General features: G+C 40.0%; 1 protein-coding gene across 13 annotated transcripts in view; it reads right to left on the bottom strand.

Annotated features, from left to right (window-relative positions):
* Positions 1–21122, bottom strand: part of QTMAN (queuosine-tRNA mannosyltransferase) — a 341618-nt gene that overhangs the window by 276071 nt on the left and 44425 nt on the right. For all 13 annotated transcript variants that reach the window (XR_015948081.1, XR_015948080.1, XR_015948082.1 and 10 more), the window contains one exon: positions 10255–10465. Coding sequence is in view for 8 of the 13 variants with exons in the window: in XM_088661745.1 (XP_088517871.1) it covers positions 10255–10433 (179 nt within the window). In the remaining 5 variants the exon portion in view is untranslated. The remainder of the gene's footprint in view (positions 1–10254; positions 10466–21122) is intronic.

Raw genomic sequence — 21122 nt, 5'->3', positions numbered from 1 at the left:
TTCCTGGGCTCCAGCAAGGAATTGCTGCAGGAAGTTGGGCAAATGCATATGAGTGTATTTCTTTCTCTTTCTAGTAAACGGCACACTTCTGACCTCCTTCCCCTCTCTCCCAACCAGCAGTCCTGTATAGAAAACTGCAAGCTCTTTCCACTCTCCTGCTGAGATTTTACTCTTTGGCCAAACACTCTCCCATCAAGCCACAATTAAAAGGGACTGCTGGATAAATGGCTTGAACTGAAAATTATTGCAAAGAATCTTCCATTTGCAGCTTTGTGCAAGAATGTGGTTTCCCAGCCAGAAATATTTCCTTTGTTGAACAAACCCACGTCTGTTATTGCCTGTATCTAACTGCAAACCGAACTGGCGTTCAGTGCCGTGAACTGCATAAAAACTGATGAAAGATCTAGACTTAGCAGTAAGTGACAAGCTCTCCGGTGATGGAGACCATTAACAGTGTGACAGTGACAAAATGAAAACAACTGCCTGCAACATTGGTTCTGAATTTATTGGGGTATTGATGTAGACTTTCTTTTTTTTAAAAATGGACTCCTAACTTATTTGGTAGATCTTGATGTGGTGTATACTATACATACTATATATCAAGAAGCAGGAAATACCATGTTGTTTGTCGGTAAAAAGTACTAGACTTCTGGATGTGTAAAACTGCAATGCTCCTTCTTTTAGGTCTTAGAAGAACGGTAGTTTTAAAAAAATGCAGACAAGTATCTTTGATGGTATTTATGTCCATGGTTGCTCAGTGTGCTAGGCCAATGTGTTACAGTGAGGGCCAAAGCTGCAAGATGCCTCAAACCACCCAGAATAGCACTCTGAGAAGGTTTATAGCAGGCTTCCTCAAACCTCCGCCCTCCAGATGTTTTTTGGCCTACAATTCCCATGATCCTTAGCTAGCCGAACCAGTGGTCAGGGATGCTGGGAATTGTAGTCTCAAAACATCTGGATAGCCAAGGTTGAGGAAGCCTGCTTTATAGTGTCAGAGAAGTATTGGTTTCTTTGCTGCCATTAGCACTATGGAGTAGGCTGTGTAATAAGCTCTAGTCTAACCTCTTCTTAGTCAAATTCATCCTATGTTGTCTAACCAATGTGTTCTAGTATCCCAACCAGTTAAGAGATCCTTGCAAGAAAAATGTGTTGAATTAGGGGCAGCTACAGAGGAGACCCCGAAGGGGTACAGCTTAGGAAATTATTCCAAGAGTTAAGCCAAGCATGTTGCAATATGTAGTAGCAGATACAACAACAGGGATTGAAAGCTGTAATATAACAGTTAAGGTGGAAAGAAAATATGAATAACGAGTTTGGAAGACAGGCAGCAGGAGACTGGCTGGGTCAGAAGACTAGAGGCAAGAGGGTGCAGCAAGGTTGCTCAATTCTCAGGAAGGCCCAGGGCTGACCTGGAACCAATCATAGCACTCAGGCTGGGAGGCCTCTTCAGATAATATGGTCTCTGCTTGAAAGTGGCTCAGCAGGAAAGAGCCCTTAACTTACAAAGTCAAGGTTATGAGTTCAAAGCCGGTCATTGTTGACAGTGGGTGGGCAGGGAAAGAGTTGAGGTAACCACAGGTTGGGAAAACAGAGTGCATCAAACTTTGAACTTCTATTCGGTAACCAATGGAATCTCTACAGATTGACTTTCTGACTTTGAGGCCCTTAGCTTAAAAGAAAAATAAATTGAAACCAAGAATCTCAGAAGTCTGCTTACATTCCTGTTCCTGTATCTACACTGCACAGATCACAGCTGTGCAAATTTCCGAACACCTTGCCCCAATACAATTGCAATAAACCACTTTCAGCCCTTACGATCCCAAGGTTTTGCTACAGATGTCTATTAGCTGTTCATTATTCTTCTTTTTTTGGGAATTCTCATTTGCTCCTTGTTCCATGACTTCCAGAGGCCCAAGAGTTAAGGATGCAAAGTTCACGGGTTTGCACTTTTAACACAGGGGAAAACAAGGATTCAACTGCCACATTATCACAGCAGATAACATACATTCTGGTCATATTTATCTGCCCAATCCCAAATCTGGCATGCACCAGTACAATCAAATGTCTGACAAACAAGAACAACAAAATTTGTTCTTTTGACATGTACAAGGAACTTAACAATGGCAATTTGTTTGTTTCCTGTTATAGGCAAGTTCTCAAATGTTCCTGCAAGTGAGTCCCATGCCTCATGAAAAAGTAACATGTTCCACACTCATATGTTCCTTTTCAACCAACACATTTAAGTTGAAGATACTGAGGTCTGATACTGACATGATCTTAGGTGTTAGCTTTTCCAATCTCCAAATACTCAGTAGAATTATGGGATTTGCATCCCATCCACCCCCCACCCCCCAGGGATAAAAGCCTAATAACGCTCCAGTGCAAATTCCAGACAAACGTTTCCAAATTGGAAAGCAGAGCATCCTCATCTCTATGTGTGCCTCTGACAGGATATTTGTTTATAAATGCTGTTCCCAGCCCCAGCTCAAAAAAGTCATGCTAGAAATAAAGCTAAGGTCCCTAAGAAAATCTAGTAAAGCTAAGGTCCCTAAATCCATGCGAGTGAAGCTAAGGTCCATAAAAATGTATTTGCACAAGCCCCCATCCCCCCCAAAAAACACCCAGTGAGTTGTGTGCACCTAAAATATCTACATTGGTATTTTCACTTTTGGAAAGAATGATTACTTTTAGAAAAAGAGTGAGGGAGCCTGAATCTAATCCTTGTCCATCTCCCACGATAGGTGGACTTGGATCTAGTCCCCAGTTCCCTAAGTGGAATGCACCATTAGAAACACTTTGTGCTCCAGTTCCCGATTTAGTGTTGGGACCTATACATTCAGCAACTCTCTCTCTCTATGCTGAGATTCAATCTTGGAAAGCATACACATAACACCTTTTTGTGGACATGGTTCCCAATCCGGCTGAGAGTGTGTATCATCTTCACTGGATCATGGGGGAAAGTGGCAATCAGAACAATAAGGTGCTAAAGGACCAACTTCCAGAATTTCTGTCTTTTTAGATATTTTCCTCAATAACTTCACAAAGACACGTGTGTTGTGTATTTCTGCTTGTATACAGCCGTGCATGCATAAGTACACACACCCAAGGGTTAAATGTTATAGAAGAACTGAAAGTGTGTGCTTTTAATAGTTCTTGTAGCATTTTTTTGTAAAAAAAAGGGGGGAAACTGCATTACATTTTATACTCGCCCTCAGGTAACTGTTCATTTGGATAAAAGCTCTTATTTCTAACGGATTCCAGCCCTTAAAGAGCTCCAGGGTAAAAACTCAAAATATATTTACCCCTTAAAATTTGACAATTGTATTTTAAAAGACAAACGGTATGCTTATTACACTTTTACACAGGGAGAAAAGCCATTATTTTAACTGATGGAGCTATACGCGAAAAAACCCTGATGGCTGTAAAAGGCACCAAACAAACTAAGACAGCACTGAGGTGTGCAGTCAGAACATGGATTATTTTGTTGAAATATCTAACATGATACTAAGACCAGAGGCAAATTTTAGATATGGAGCTTAGGTCTGGGTTTGCTGTTCTGAATAATAAGAAACATATATAATACGCTGCACAATCAGGAAAGAAAGGCTTTATGGCTACATGGTGCTTTCAGTGCAATAGTTTTATGCACAAACAATGTTTATTGAAATAGTGTTACTTAAATGTAAAACATTGCTCCCACCCCGCATCCCCACCATTTGCAAAACTATCAGCATATTTTGGAAAACAAAATGAAATTAGATAAAAGAAGGCTCACCTCCTAGAACATTTTTTAAATTGAATGGGATTCCTTCATTGTACATTTTACATACTGGAAAGTTTTTGTTTCCAAAGCCCAGGGTCTCATTTTTGACCTCTTTTTGAAGGTCATGTTCACATACATTCTTAAACTTCCCCCTCAGTTTTTAATTTGAGTTTTCAATCTGATAACACACGGCAGTCTAACAAGACACACACACACTGCAGTCGCCAAACAAGTTGGTTGATTCCTTTCCATCATTTAGTAGGGTCACTGCTATTGGCGTGAGAAGTAACCATGCAAATCGAGAGACCTGTGAGTAACACTGAAGATTGTTAGTGCTATGACATGTGCCCCAGTCACTTGGAAGTTGCTTTCAAGTGCCATTCAAGCAGTAGTAATATATTAATTGGGATGTAGTTTCTAATGATGCAGTCATACAAGCCACTGTCCCAGCAAATAAGCAGTCCAAACAGCAAGGACTGGTATAATGGCACACTCTCACAACCCATCTAGTAAATGAAACTTGGGGGGGGGGGCAGTGTAGATTACCATTTATGAACCTAAGAACTGTTGATAAAACAGTGCCCTAAGGATCAATTTGGATTGGAAGTGGGCCAGCAATTATGAGTACCACTGGAGAATAAAAAAGAAAAAGAAAAATCCCCAATAGTTCTAAGTGGCAGCTTGGGCATGACCTATACTGGCCCTTTGGGAAGAGAATTTTAATTTTCTTTTTTGAACTCTGACTAACATAGTATCTAAAAATTAAAGAAAGAGAAAGCTGATTGCCAAAAGTGAATGATCTTTTGCTTCCTGGTGTTCTCCCACACCAATATAAACTTTATTGGGTGTTGATCAGATTGCAATCATGGTCCCTTCCAACTCTATACAGCTCTATGATTCTAGTATCTATCCATGACAAAAACTACACTGAGGTTGCAATCCTATTTCCCACTTCCCTGGGAGTAAATTTCACTGAATTCAATGGAACTTACTTCTTAGTATACATGTATCAGATTTATCTACAAAGGATTAAATCTAACCAACTCATACTCAGAGCAGACCCACTGATTTAATTTAAAGTTGATTTAAATTAGGGTGGGTCGAGTATGATATAGCTGGATACAACCCAGTGTTCCTTGAGTGGCAGTTCATATAGATGTCCACATGTATTCTGGAGGCCTCCCATACCAATATAATCTCCACTAGCTTAGACAGGGGCACTGTTTGGGAGTAAGAGAGTGGGGATACCAACAGGTGCCCTACCATCTCTTGAAAACCCAGCACCAATTTTATTTCATGAGATGGGCAATGTATTGGGGTTAAACTTGGCTCATTTGCCTCACACACAAGTCCTATTCACTTGTTGCCCCCCCTCCATTACTAGTTGCCCCCTCCTGCAGGTATCCGCCCCTGCAGCCCATGTGCTTGGCTCTTTGATGTAGACAGACCTTCAGTCAGCAATACACTGGGGACCTACTGGGCTCTTCCCAAACTCTCCCTCTTGCATGATAATTAAATGGGAGAAAAAAATGAATGATTCTAGAACTACAATAAGGCTGCAGCAGAAGCCACTCTCCAGGTGTCACGGCTATAGGTTCAAGAAGCAGGTTCAAGAATTCAAAGCAGTTCTCAGATAATGAGAAAGTAAGAAACTTGACTGGAAAAAAGTAAAACAATTAATAACATAACCAAAGAGCCTACCTGAAAATTATTCAGGAAGACATCAATATGATCATAAACATTCACTTTTGCATTAATAAGCTTTGCTTGTGATTAAAATGTTGGCAGATGGTAGCTTTTCAGTTAAAAAGTGACAAGTTGTTTTAAAAAAAATCCTGTGTAACCCCCTACACATTTCCCTTGAAAAGTTTTGTTATTCTGCTTGTTTTGTATGTATATGTGATATATATATGGCACAACTTTAAACATTTCACAATTAAGCATGTCACAATTACTCAAAATTAAGTGGGGGCAGAGGACCAGCCCCTGACTGGCATTCAGAGTAAATCAATTGAAGGAAGCCAAACAGATAAAGAGACTGATCAAAATGGGACTGTCAATGTAAACAGTCTGCCCATAGGTCCCTCTACTTCCTAATATTTTAGACATGGACAATCTCACTTGACATAGGAAGGCTGTAAGTGGAGCGAGGGCTGCACAGCTAGGTTACGTGTAGATCACAATAAATTACCACTTGGTAAATGGTTTTCCATATTCACTCAAAATGCTCGGCCGATCTTTTAAGTTTTGCGTGTCGAGGTCCCCAAGCCACCCTCAAATAAAACACAATTCACACAGGATTTTTGTTTGAGGTTTTTGGCATAATTTTTTTGGCCACAACTTTATTGATTACAGAATGTGAGTGGTTGCTTAGGCATTGCTTCGCGACTATCTGTTCCCACCTAGAGGTAGGTAGGAACAGAACTGACATCCACAGCCTGCGAAAGTCAACAAGGGAAACATTTTGGGGAGAGAATAGAGTTGGGTGCCAGGCCCTCACCTCTCCCCAAATGCTCCCAGGGGCTCTTGTGTGGCCCTAGCCCTTGCCAGGGGTTCGGACAAGAGCATGGCGAGCCCCTGGATTCCTTTAACGGAATACCCTTGCAGCAGCAGCATTGGAGGGGCAGGCACAGCCAACCATACCCCCTCCACCAACCAAATTTAACCAATGCCTAACCGCAACTTTACAAGTTGTGACAATTTTGCTACACAGTAGGCAAAAAACCAAATGACACCGGCCAATCAGCCAAACGGAAAAATTCCTACCAGGCCCCTGCCCCAAAGCATAGCAAGGTCAACACGAACAGCCCTAAATATAGGGAGGGTGGGAGGGTGGGAGGGTGATCTGATGCATGCAGCGAAAAGAGGCAGCTCAACGCTGCACACAGGGAATAAATAGCCCCTTGGCCATGAATCATAAATTGCAACATCAAATTCTCCCCAGCGACCAAGGAGTGCCCAATAAGATTCGTAGCCATCCAAACTAACCCGCCCAGCAACAGAGGGATGTCTTTTTTGCCCCCACTGCAACACGTGCTCTCCATGAAGAGAACACGCTTTGTCATAACAGCCAAGGGTGACTTCTCCAGATTTCATTTCTCAGCATAATTCATTCTGGATGGAGAAATATTAGTTAATAATATTGCCTTATTAAGTTCTAGAGCCAGTGTCCACCAATTCCTATTAGCATCAAATTATATAAACACACGGAGACGACTGCAAACTGATGAGATCCTTCTGTTACATGGCAGACCAGGACTCTGAACATAATGACACCAACAACCATGTGAAAAATGTATATATCACTTGCTGATTAACAAAAGCAGTAATAGTATTCTGATCATGCTACTCAGAGCACTTGTAGATTTATAGTCATCACTAATGCATAAAGGTTTTGCTGATTTTTCAAAAAACCTGCCCTAATAAGAAAATAAAAGCTTTGTGGTTTTCTTTTCCAGCACATCTGCTTCCTCCATTTTAGGTTTTTAGAGAATCGGAAGAATTGTTTTGTTTTATTCAAATGCATTATGTGTGCCTTGTTTCATATATATTGGTATTTACATTGCTAGCACTATAGTATAATGAAATTGCATGTTATGATTCAGTATTTCTACATTTATGATTTTTAATTAGTATAGTTTATCCTCTTAAAAGTGTCTTGTATTTATTTTATTTCTATATTATTCATAGGTTCAGCTTATTTTCAGATAATCAGGACACATGGCTCTATATTAAAAGAAACTGCAGTATCTATTTTTCATCATTACCCTAACCCATAACACTCCTTCTGTTTGCAAAAAGCCTTGGCATTAGCTATGGATGTTCATCATCCATTCTAGCTCATTCATGAGACCCAACTAAAATGTAGGAGTTCCCTTTGGAATAAGGACTTTGTACACCGCAATTTCTCTACCACAATCTGAAAATCCCCCATTCTTCCGCTGACAAATTATTAACCAATTAATTTCAGCTAGTCTTAATTGCCCAGTGTCACTAATTGCAAAAAAAAACCAGCTCCTGCTTTCATTCCTTCCTTCCTCCTCTTATGTCCTTTGTTTGCAGACAGGTGCCATGATGAAGCAGGAGGGGGGAAAGACTGGTAAAATTACTTCTCTGATTGCTTCATTTCTATTGCATGGAAGGAAAAATCAGGAAGACCCCACAGCGGAACTCTTTGAACTCTGCAAGGATAAAAAGCTCTTGCACTAGATGGGAACAACTTACATTGACTTTTTTGTGCATGGGAGAGGACAGCAGAAATATAGAGGTGCCCCCTGCATGTGTCATATGCATGAATAGAATTCCATGCATAGAAAGGGATGTGGAACTGTTGCTGGCCCTGCCCCAATGTCACAACCATCCTTGCCCCCCCCCCATGCACAGAGCAGAGGCATGAGATTGGTAGCAGCAGAGAAAAACACATGGCATTATGACACGAGTAAGGCTACTTTCAGAAGCAACCCCAAAATTGAGAGCAGAGTGCAATTTAGTTTTTTATCAATTGCTACCAATGCCCTCCTTTGACACCCTCATCATTAGTAGCAGCACTAGAATATTAATATTAACAGCATATGCTTAATTCTCTCACTGAAATCAATGGGACTTTCAATTGCTTAATTTTGGCTGGATTACCAGCGACGTACATTCCTATTGAACCTGCACCTACCTATATAAAACTCTCTGAATTATTTTCTCTCTGATCAGATACCAATAGCAACAGCAGGGCCATCACCTCCTCATTATGCTGTATTGGTTAAGCGTAGATTTAGTTGGTGTTTATGAAGGTTACATTACACATAAGTACATGACAGATTTGCTAACTTTGAATCAGTTTTTAAGCTTCTAGTACTTTCTGTTAAAATGTAGGTTATTTGACAAATTGGAATTCAGTTATCTCAGGTCAATGTAACTGTACGTTAAACTAATGAAGTCTATGGCTATGAGTTATGTCTGATTAGCTTAATACGGCAAGCGCTGGACAGCTTGGGCTGCTGACCTTGAAGGAGCTGAGATAACATTGCAATGCGTTGGAGGATGTGGTTGTGATGTAGAAAAAAAATTTACATAATAGTTTGTCATACATACTCCTACAAAATAGGATTGTTTCGAAGTCGAGCAAAGCAAAACCCATATTCAATCACCTCAGGCAGAACAATTTCCCCCCTCTGAAAAGTTGTTCCAGACTGGCAGCTTAGATGCAATAAGAAGAAGCAGAGAAAAACTAAGGAAAAGCCAGAGAGAAAATAAAATATATTTAAAGGGCTTTATTTTAAATGTTTAAAAATGGTCTTATTCCACATGGTCAAAATGCACAGCAAATACTTCAACGTAGCATAAAATCAAACTTAGATTCACACGACTCAGCTCTTGGAGCTGGTTGCTTACGTCCACTGGGGAAGTTTGGGTCTGAAAAAACCAATCACACCAAATGCTGTCAATCTATTGAAACTGTTCTTATCCCTTAGATGTGGAAATTATCTGGAGAATAAACAAATCCAAGTGTGAGGAAAGACAATTGAGAAAGAGTCCGTCCTTACATATTTAATTTTTTTGCTCCCTATTAGGGGCTTAGAAAAGCCAAATAAATTCAGGGTTGAAAACCATGACTATTTATTAGCTTGCTCGGTGACTAGGTTCCCAATGAACAAGAAACAATTTCCCAGCTTGCTAAAAGGCTTCCTGTGCTACTTACAAGACTGCCCAAAGCCAGTGTTGTGTTGCAGAGAGAATGCTAGTTTTGAACTGAGAAGACCTGGCTAATCGTTGGGCTTTATGGAAGTCATTCATTTGAAGCCTAGCCCACCTCACAGCATTCTGTCAGAATAAAACAAGCTGTTGTGATGCCCTGAACTTCTTGTTGAAAGAGTGATAGGCGAGTGGTCCCTGTGCCCAGGAGACAGGTCCATTGCCTATTCTGGACAGGGTTGCACTTCCTCTGGACAAGCAGTTACGCAGTCCGGGGGTGCTCTTTGATCCATGTCTGTCACTAGGCAGACTACACGTACAGCCAGTGTTCAAAGAACCAAGCAGTTAGCTGCCTTGGGCATGCAGAACTTTTGGTGTGTGTTTCTGGAAAGCAACTCATCTACCTTTTCAAGAGTACACTGTGATATGAGCATGAGACTTGACTGCAGAGTTTTGTTTTGTTTTTACATCCCACACCAATGGGCATCCTTGAAAGTAGCTTTTTGGATCTCACCCCATGTGTACATAATTGTATGCAGACCTATGTCTTTACGGCATGGTGGCACCGGTTTGATCATGGCACATGACCACTCACAAGGGCATCTGTTCACTCACATCACTGTCTGTAGAACACAGTTGGCTCTGACCAACTGGAAATGCCTGGGATTTAAAGTGGAAACGTTCTCATGTATCTAAGGCACCTTCCTTGGGTGATCTCAGTTCTACAGAAAGGTTGCGGAACTGTATATGAGTAAATACGTAAATTCAAGATCTGGAGTTACGAAGGTATCCATAGCTCGCCTTACCTGTAGTCCATGCTGGCTGGCACAGTTTGCATGAAGTAGAGTGCTGCAGTCCTTGCTCTCCAATGCCATTTCTTTGCAGGGAGAGTAAATAGGACACAGTCTTCTATTTCTTCTTGTAGGAGATCCACTAGCTGCCTGTGTGAACCTCCATAAAAAGCTTCAATCAGCAAAACACTCATTCTCCTATATGTTTCCAAAGTTGCCCAGGATCCTACAAAAAAATAAAAACCATATTAATAAAGCCTACATTATAATTATTTCATTTAAAAATGTGTCATATAGGATCATGATAAAAGCAGAACCACATTACAAGAGCTCAGCCAGTGAGCTCAATTTTAAAGGGATTCAATCTTTTTGTTTCATTAATAAGTTTAACTTAAAAAAGACTAATTAAAATTGCAAGCATGGAAAAAGGAGAGTATCTATTAATCAAAGTCACATTCCATTAAAATTTAGGTTACAATTAACAGTTCAGTCATACAGGCATGTGCTTGAAAATGTTTAGGCTTTTAACTTAGCAGATTATTTTAAAATATATATTTATTTTAATGTTGGTGTTAGCTGTTTCTACAAAATATCGCACATTTGTTTTCTAATACAGATTGCCCTGTGACTGATGGTACATAAAAAACTGGAAGACATTTCAAGCACAGTTCAACCAAAATAATCTTTCATACTAAAGGCAATATGGAAAGATGACTAAAAGAAATCTGACTAGGGGCAGCCCAAGGAAACCCAGTCTGAGTCTTCAACCCCAAGGACATCTACACTTAAAGCTACAGAAGGCTGGGAGCAGAACTAAGTGACATTTTCAGCCCCTAGAGGAGATGCAAAATACATTATTACATCAAACTAGCTGGAACAGAACAATATTGTACACTTTAAGAAGGTTGTTCACACTCTCAGCCACAGGGCAGCTGACATACAAAACCAAGGCAGAAACAAACAAACAAACACAACACAACATCCCCCCCAAAAAAGAGAGAGCAGAATAGTCTAAAAAGGCTCAAAAGCTAGAGAAGACGTTTGTATGCTGCTAAGTGGCAAAAAATGATTGTGTGTGTATTTTGCTTATGATCCTCATGTAGTCCATGCACATACCCTTGTTGTTTTAATTCAGAATTATCCTCTCCTTTTCCAAAGAGGAGGACATGCTGCCCTGTGCAGAATGAGTATATGACGCATCACTGACTATTTTCAGGTAGTAAATCATACCTTAATCTGATTGACAAGAAGCTAAGAGAGCCAACTCCCATCAGCCCCAGCCAGCGTAACCAGTGGTCAAGGATCATGGGAGTTGCAGTCCAACAACATCTAGAGCGGAACAGGTTCCCTACCAAACACTAAAGAAAATTATGATGCCGATGGTGATGTTGAATTAGATTTGGAGAGACCTAGATACAGATCCCAATTGTGCCATGAAGCCTGATAGGTAGTCTTGGGCCACTCACTCTCCACCTAACCTTTCTCAAAGAGTTGTTGTGAGGATAAAGCAGGGAAAGAATGGTGTATGCCACCTTGACCTCCCTAGAGGAAATGCAGGATATAAATATAGCAGGGTACAGGACAAGTGGCAAAATGTCCTAGGCCAGCCTTGACCCCGATACACGCTTTTTGAACAGCAGATCACTACACTGTGCCACGCCACATCACAAGCTGATTTAGAAAGTTTTCTCAGTTTCTGTTCTTACATGCAGGCTGTTGTTTCAGAACAGGACATTAAGGATTAGATCAGGGGTCAGCAATCTTTTTCAGCAGGGGGCCGGTCCACTGTCCCTCAGACCTTGTGGGGGGGCCAGACTATATTTTGAAAGAAAAAAATGAACCAATTCCTATGCCCCACAAATAACCCAGAGGTGCATTTTAAATAAAAGGACACATTCTACTCATGTAAAAACATCAGGCAGGCCCCACAAATAACCCAGAGATGCATTTTAAATAAAAGGACACATTCTACTCATGTAAAAACATGCTGATTCCCGGACCGTCCGCGGGCCGGATTTAGAAGGTGATTGGGCCGCATCCGGCCCCTGGGCCTTAGTTTGGAGTCCCCTGGATTAGATCCACATTTCTTTCAATCCCAGACACAACTAACAGCAGAACTGGATAGAAATACATTTTCTCACCCCACCAGCATACATTTTCTCACCCCACCAGCAAGCCACACCCATTCTCAGGAGCAATTAAAACTTGTACCAATTAATATTGTAGATTATTATTATTATTATTACTATTATTATTAGTTGTAGTAGTAGTATTAATCCACACATTTTAACTAGTTATGTGACATATTTTTATTAGCAACAAGGGGGGCAGGATGAAAGTATGTAAATCATGCCAGCCCTGCGTTTCTAGTTTTCCTACAACCTCATAGGGTATCATGTATTATTCTTGTTTTGCTTCGGTGTTGTTGTTTTAAAAATGCTATTTCCCTTGACCTAGCCAAGTTAAGGTAAATATACACCACGTACTCCTAGGAGATCTTGAAAAGCCACCGATGATAAATGGCCTGAGAACATTTACCCTATCAGATGGAATGCAAAGCTCAATTAGGTATAAATCATTTCAGGTATTTTAGCCATTTCAAAGGAAACAACAAATATTAGAACAACATTGCTGCTTTCTCATTACAGTACTTCCTCTCTCAAGGGTGTCTCTTTGGAATCAGTAATTCTCCGTGATGTACTAATGGCTTGGTTCCATTCTCAGGAGTGCATCACTGTGCGGCTTGAAAAATTCACTGTTCTGCATTACATCATAGTCACACACACCCCAGCCCCCAAGAAGGTACATTGCTAAGAACCTTGATATTCAAATACAGGTCAGCTCCTCAGTGAATAGGAGACAGGCAGCAGCATTTTGTTCTTTGAAAACTTTTCCACCTTTTGTTCCAATACTTAAACAGTGTATCTGCTTCTGATCATGGACACTATTTCCAACATCAAAAATAAAAATAAAATAGGCAAAGGACAAAAAAATGTTGGCGAAGGCTTATTCCAGACCAGTATATATATATTTTTAAGCTAAAGTCAAAGTACACAACACTTTTGAGACAGAACCAAATAAAAGCAAGCTAGGTTCTACACCAGAACAATTATATATTGTTTATCACTTGGGTCACTCCTGGTAAGTGGGAAATGCAACTCAGAAATGGAATTAAAAAATAAATCATAAATGCTGCACATAAAAGTCTCCTGATAAAATCAACACAATGCCTGCCTTATACTGCTCTGAACATGCAGATTTTCAGTAAGCTTGGAAACAGTTTTTGCTAGCGCTGGAGGTAGTAAAAAGAAAATGACAAAATATAAATATTAGGTATAGATGAGCTGTGTAGAGGGAGGGACCAGGAAAGAATACATAAAGGACACTTCATAGGTCACTAATGGCTCATTTTTTTGAGCCATCAGGTGTCCTTGATTTCTTTCTCTTTTGAGGAACCAAAGATTTTCAAATGTCAAATATGACTGGCAACCTCACAGATGTCTAGAATGCACATGGTATCCCAGTATTTGCAAACTAGAGCTTGGGTTCAAGAGGCATTTTCACTTACAGATTCAGAATTCTGGGATGGGAGACAACATGAGCCTGAGACTCGTGCTGGCTCAGGCACCTAACGCTAAGCTCTATTTTAGTATTCCATCTATATCTTGTCCAAAACATTGCATTCATACATATCACTCTAAATTTCTACTCTTCTCTGAAACTTACAAAAAAATATTAAATAGCAAAAGGTTTCATCTTTCACAGATCACATGAGCTAGGCAAGTAATAATAAATTGCAGTTGTTGGTTTGTTTGTCTTTTTAAAAAAAGAATACATACAAAATCAAGAAACCTCATTCAATTTGCTGAGGGTTTATTAAAGAAAATGCACTTACTCTTTCATATGTACATTAATAAATGTGGTTTCACAGATGTCAACCTAGCTCAAATCACAGAGCCATAGTTAGCCCCCCTATGGTGACCTAATGGGCAGTGTAAGTTACATATTGTATTTAGAAGTCCTTCCAACAAAACATTTTAGCAATCATGAAAAATACAGGGTGCAACAGTTAATATATTCCATAGGTAGATAATTTCTTTGGTTATAGGAAACAAAAGTATTGAGTTTCAGGAATGGTTCCAGTGATGGTTAAAGGCCCACACAAGGGAAATTTGCTCAACAAAAGGTACAAAACATAACATCTCTCTCTGCCACAAACCTTTCGTTGATATGACATACACATTGCACTACTTAGAGGAACAAACATATCTAAACACAAACAAACAAACAGTGTATGTGTACATACAGCCAAATCAAAATTAAATAAGTATTACCATGTTACTTGCTTTCTTTTTTGCCACCTCTTCTCTTCACTAAGTTTTAAATACAGAACCACGGGGAAGGAAACCCCACCAAAATGTTTACTAAAATAATTTCAGTTACCAACCATGCTTGTTATTTCTCCTGGAAACCCCTGCTAATAAACGCTACAACTGCATTTTAACAAATGTGGTAAAATATGACTAATAAAAGTATAATGAGCATATACTTTGAACAGCTATATACATGTTCAAAGGTGACTATAGTGGCATAGGTACAGTAAATTGGGGGTGGGGGAGATCACACTGTTTTGACAAAATGATAAAGTTTCTTTCTGGGCAAGTTATGTACAAATTACAGCCAACAGCAAACTTTTACCAGTCTTTCTAAACAAGTTCCAGTTATTATATATATTTTCCCACGCACTGACACAATGTAAGTAACATTTAAACTGCAATTTAGTTTAAAAAGCAATTCAGCTTACATGAAAGATAACTGTTCGAGTTCATTACCTTAGGCTTCACAATTTGAGGAAATTATCTAGAGTGACCATCATGTTCTTCTGTGAGGGATTGAAGAAGAACTGGGGAAAAGCCAATGCTCAGTGGTATATGTTTTGCATGCAAAACAGCCCAAATTTGCTTCCTGACACCTCCAGGTAGTACTGAGAAAAACACCGTCTGAACCCCTGAAAAGCAAACAAACAAGGGGACTGCGGTCCTCCAGATGTTATTGGACTACAACTCCCAGAATGCAGCAGCAATCTTCAGATCGGTCAGTAGCCATCTTGTTTGAAAGTGAAACAACACAGCAGGAATCGGGGGGGGGGGGGAATGCTGAAACCCAACACTTCATTTGGACTCTTTCTTGCTTGTGTAAAAAAGGTAAAGGGATCCCTGACCGTTAGGTCCAGTAAACCATGGATAAGCATTATGCGCACACCAAATCTACCAGGAAAAGCAAACAAAAAACAAAAAACTTACAGATACATACATTTCTGAAGTAGTTTTCTCAACTAAGATGACTTACAATGTGTCTTAGCATAGTAGAATAAAGAAACATGTGATGTGCCAAAACAAGTGCACTTGTCTGCTTCTCTGGGTCAGTTTTTGCTTGAAAATTTTTTATTTTTTAAAAAAGTGCTTGCTGCATGGGGCATTTCCCCCTTATTTAGTTAACACATTAACTGGAGGAAATGTACCCAAGTGGCAAAAATCAAGACATATTGGGTGGTTAATATTGTTTTTTTTTTTTGCCGCTGGCACCCCCCACCCCCCGCAAGAAAGAAAACTGTAAATGGTTAAGTGACTGAAATTTGGGGACAGCGTATACTACTGTGCAGCTCACACTCAATTAGGAGGATTGCATTGTTGGTCTGCTTCTGTGTTGTTTCTGCAATGAAAAGGGTAGATTTCACCCCATTTTTCATAGGAAGGTATTTGACAGACACAGTTTCTCCAGGGGCAGAATTTGCAGTGGGGTGGAGCCACAGAGCTCCCCTCCCAATGCCAAAGTTGTTGCTGCTTTCCTACACAAGGCTGGGATGAGGTGGCAGCAGGGGCAGGTCTTTAAGTGGAACCAGTGGATTGGCAGCAAGTTTTGCCTTGTGCCAGCCACACGGCCACAGTCTCACTCCTGTACAGCTTCATAATGTATACATAGTACTATGGAAAGCACACAATGAAGCCAAATTAAAATGGTTCACATGAACATACTGTATGCAGACTGTCTGCAAACTTTTTCAGCAGGAGGTCGGTCCACTGTCCCTCAGACCTTGTGCGGGGGGGGGGGGGGGACGACTATATTTTTTGGGAGGAAATGAACAAATTCCTATGCCCCACAAATATACCAGAGATGCATTTTAACTAAAAGCACACATTCTACTCATGTAAAAACACCAGGCAGGCCCCACAAATAACCCAGAGATGCATTTTAAATAAAAGGACACTTTCTACTCATGTAAAATCATGCTGATTCCCGGACCGTCCGTGGGCCAGATTGAGACGGTGAATGGGCCAGATCCGGCCATGGGCCTTAGTTTGCCTACACATGGTATAAAAAGGAACCATTTCTATCGACACACACACACACAGACACACACACACAGACAGTATACACCACACTTGAACTGCAACATCAGGAAATTGAAAGTTATAATATAAAAATGTCCCAGTGACCATTAATCTACAGACACCTTATAGCACAAGGCATAATGACTCCTACTGGAGTTTTACATATTTAAAAAGTAACATGCTATAAAATCTGTGTATTACACTATGCATGAAACAGAAGAGATGGCGATATAAATCCTTAAAGAAAAGTTGTTAATGTGCGTGCAGAGTAGCTACATTTTAAACCTCCATATCTCAGCTGCTTTAATTTTTTGAACTATGCAAAGACACTAATGGCCTTTATAATTTCATGCCATAAATTAAACTTGTTTTCAAATTATGGGAAAGCAAAAAAAATGGTTTCAAGCCAAAGTATCTCTCTCTCTCTCTCTCTCTCTCTCTCCCCCTCCCCACCTCTCTCTGGGTAGACATATGTATACATACTCTGTATATTATATACAACATTTAAAAAAATTAGCACTAGTTTTCCCATTGACACTTTTCGATGCTGGATTCAGAATGCCCCAAAACAGAAATGCACTTTCTTTCTGTAGAAGGACTTGAGTTCTAGTAGAAGCTGCCATGGAGAGAGGCTGTTTTCTTCAATTTCCCTTCCTACAGTTCCCTCCAGGGCAATTCCACTAATGAAAACTCTGGATCCAACTGGTAAAATCCCCAACCTACTGTAAGTCGGCTATGCACTTAGTTCAGTGATTTAGCTCAAACACCAGGGGTGAGAGAGGGAACATCCAGAAGGAAAAGGTAGGTACTACCATACTCCCTCATCAGACCCGCATGTAGCTATTCCAGCAAGGACCACAGCAGCCGCCATTTCCATACAAATAGTCAAGAGAACTAGGAAAAAGTCTCCAGCATATTGATTATGGGTCAGAGGTGTCCCAGATGCACATTGACAATTTTCCAAGTAGTTGTACAGATAAGCCTTAAACATACCTTCCAAGTTGCTGTCAGAGAAATAAGGGACCGGGCCGGAAATAGCAGACCAGAAGTAGCGCTGCCGCCATTTTGGAACTGGGCGGAGCATACTCAGAAGTGACTTTTGATGCTGCTTTGCCCAGTTCCAAGATGGCCGCCGTGCCAGAAGTCGCACTGCAGCCATTTTGGAACTGGGCAGAGCAGCATCAAAAGTCGCTTCTGAGCATGCTCCGCCCAGTTCCAAAATGGCCACCGCGCCAGAATAAACCGGGAAAAAACAAAAAAATCCGTTTTTTCCCCAGCTAGGAACAGCTGGGAAAACAGGGATTTCCCGGGGAAAACAGGAGACTTGGCAGCTATGGCCTTAAATGTCAGCTCTGTTGACAAGTTCAGCCCAAGGCAAGTAGCCATCACAGAAAAGCAAAAACAAGGCTCAAAGAATTGCAAGAGCAATCTTTGTGTTGAAGCAGCCATGCTCAGCAAACAAAAACAAGGCACATCCATGGCTGCCAGAACCCCTCTCTGTCTCAGGCTACATACACACCACATTTTATTCTAGAATCAATGGAGACTGAGTTCTTTTTTTACACAACACACACACAATCTAGATGTTGTTGTTTCTTCTCCTGAAAAGCACGTCTGAAGAAACTGATTTCATATCAAAAATAAAATATTTTTCTGCATTACCCCACAATATGTCCATTTGAGAACAAATGAAAACAGATGTAGGCAGTCCTGGCAATTGAGGGTTTATGCACACCTGCTCAAGATGTTGGGGGGAGGGCATATACTAAGATCTCAATCACCGCTTCCTCCTTCATCCACCTGAGGCATGTGCAGGGAGGAAAAGGCATGGATAGTCTAATCAAGGCGGAGGGTTTTGAAAACACATTAAGCATCCACACCTACCCTTGTTGTTGGCAGGAATTAGACTCAATTTACATTGATAGCAACATGTAGAGGAGAAGCATGAACAATTCTGGAATCAGGAAAGACTGCACTTTTGTACTACAAATAGGTTGGTGTGTAGGCAGTCCTAATTCACCAAAACCTTTAAGGTAGCTACCAAACTAAGGAATTTGAAGTAGTTAGACTATGTGGTACTGCAACCACTGACAAACCAGACAGTACAGTCATCCTAAATTAGCACAGCTTTAAACATGTGTAGTTCAGCATGTACAGCATCTATATCAAATACTTTGGATTCTAAATTCAAAGTCACCACCTTTAAAAATAAATAAAAAGAAAGATTCAGACGTCCTGCTTGATTTCAAAGCTTTGGAAACCACTTGTCAATAAACAGTATTATTAAAGTGGTATTTATGGTTCCACATGTGACTATAATGCTGATGAGATGTTTGCCCACATTTCATTCAGGTCATGCTTGCATCTCAAAGAATCTTGTTTTCAACTCTTAATAGTCCAAGATTATCAATTCCTATGACCTCAGTGGCTCACATTAGATTTAACTGGATGAAAGAGGTTAGATTAAAAATAGTGTTACATCTCCCATTACCACACCTATTAGTTCTATAACCACTCTGAGATATTTTAAACATGACAGGGGAAGATGTTATTAGCTACTTCCCTATTATAGAAAAAGAATCAGTCTGGTTTTAATAGCCTACTATTTGATAATCCCAGACATTTAGGCCTGGACATATGGAAAAACTGTGTCCTGTAGCATTTCCACTAGATCTTAAGTTCTAGCCAGCTCCAGTTAATATTTTGTTTGGTATGATCTAAGGCAGTCCTATTGAATTCAAGGGGACACATTAGTACATGCTTATAAGCAGTTATGTTTATATGAATGGGGTTTAAGTTTCTGCATAACCTTGTACACATTTACCTGTGTAAATGAACACAAGTAAGCATACATAGGATCATGAATGTTGGGTATCTTGCGTCTAATATCTAATAACTGCACATCAGACTTACCTTGAAAGACACAAATTTTATCTGGTTTTCAAAAATTCTATAGAAATTGGAATTGTACACTTAATTTTAAAATTCATCACTGAGATTGGCTTTTAAAGAAGGATCAAAGCGACCTATGCACCTAAATATCCAGAAGACCGATCCATTCCGGGGTGCCATTCGCACCCCGAAAATTCCGCAACCCAAGTGGCATTTTTGCACGTGCATGAAAGCACAATAGAGCACGTCTGCGCATGTGCGAAGCACACAGAACGCTTCTGTGCATGCGCGCAACCTGGAAGTAAACACTTCCGGGTCTGCCGGGTTCGTATCCTGGAAAAACGCAACCCACAGCGGACGCAGCATGAGGTATGACTGTATAAAGTTTTCAGAGCAAATATATATATATCAAGAGACTAGATTAGATTAGAAATCTATATTCAATTATATAACTAAAAATTCCAATATGACACTCTTTTAAATTCACAGGCTAGTTTCTACATTATAGTGTTTCCTGTTTAGGAGAAACTAAGATCTGAGCAATATCATCACTCAAATATTAGACAAAAGATGACACAAAGCCCTCTCTGTATACTTCTGGTCGTGTTAAAGAGAGAAGATTGAATCAATGATTTTGACAAGCTTTCAAAAGCAACCTAGATAGCATTGTGCTAATTATTCCTTGAACAAACCTTAAGCGTGGAGAAATTTATTAACAAAGATTGCTGGACACAAAGACTACGTATCAGAAACAATACTTTGCATTATAGGCTATTTCTTTTTATGTGCTGAGACCATTCTTCAGGAATCTAGCAAAAATATATACTTCTTATTTATAAACATGAAACTTACATAAACCAAAAACATTCTGATACCCTATTAAATTTGCAATTTACTTAATTTAATACATATATTAGAATCTTACAAATGAATATCTGCTATTTATTACTTATTTAAATAGTTCTATGTTCAAATATATGAATATATTTGAACATAGTTCTATGTTCAAATATATGAAAGGATGTCATATGGAGGAGGGAGAAAGATTGTTTTCTGCTGCTCCAGAGAAGCGGACACGGAGCAATGGATTCAAACTTCAAGAAAGAAGATTCCACCTAAACATTAGGAAGAACTTCCTGACAGTAAGAGCTGTTCGGCAGTGGAATTTGCTACCAAGGAGTGTGGTGGAGTCTCCTTCTCTGGATGTCTTTAAGCAGAGGCTTGACAGGCATATGTCAAGAATGCTTTGATGGTGTTTCCTGCTTGGCAGGGGGTTGGACTGGATGGCCCTTGTGGTCTCTTCCAACTCTATGATTCTATGATTCTATTTTGCTGTTCATCCCAAAGTGTCATAGCAGTTTGTATAAATAGAACAATATAATTGAACAACATTAGTCATGCAATAATACAACATCAAAAGGTTTAGATAGAAAGAGTAAAACTGAAAGACAGAGTGTGAAGGCTGTATGGAAAATAAAATCTAATGTGGCCTTTGCAAGTGGTGGAATGCAGTAAAGGGCCTCATTAGATCACCTAGGGTACAGATCATATGGGACTAGTCTACCCCAATGCATGACGCTACATCTGAAGATGGTGTGG

This window comes from Zootoca vivipara, chromosome 1 (genome assembly GCF_965207765.1).
Source record: "Zootoca vivipara chromosome 1, rZooViv2.hap1.1, whole genome shotgun sequence".
In the NCBI taxonomy this organism is placed as follows: Eukaryota; Metazoa; Chordata; class Lepidosauria; order Squamata; family Lacertidae; genus Zootoca; species Zootoca vivipara.
Note: the sequence above shows the minus strand (reverse complement) of the source record. Positions and strands in the feature narration are given on the sequence as shown.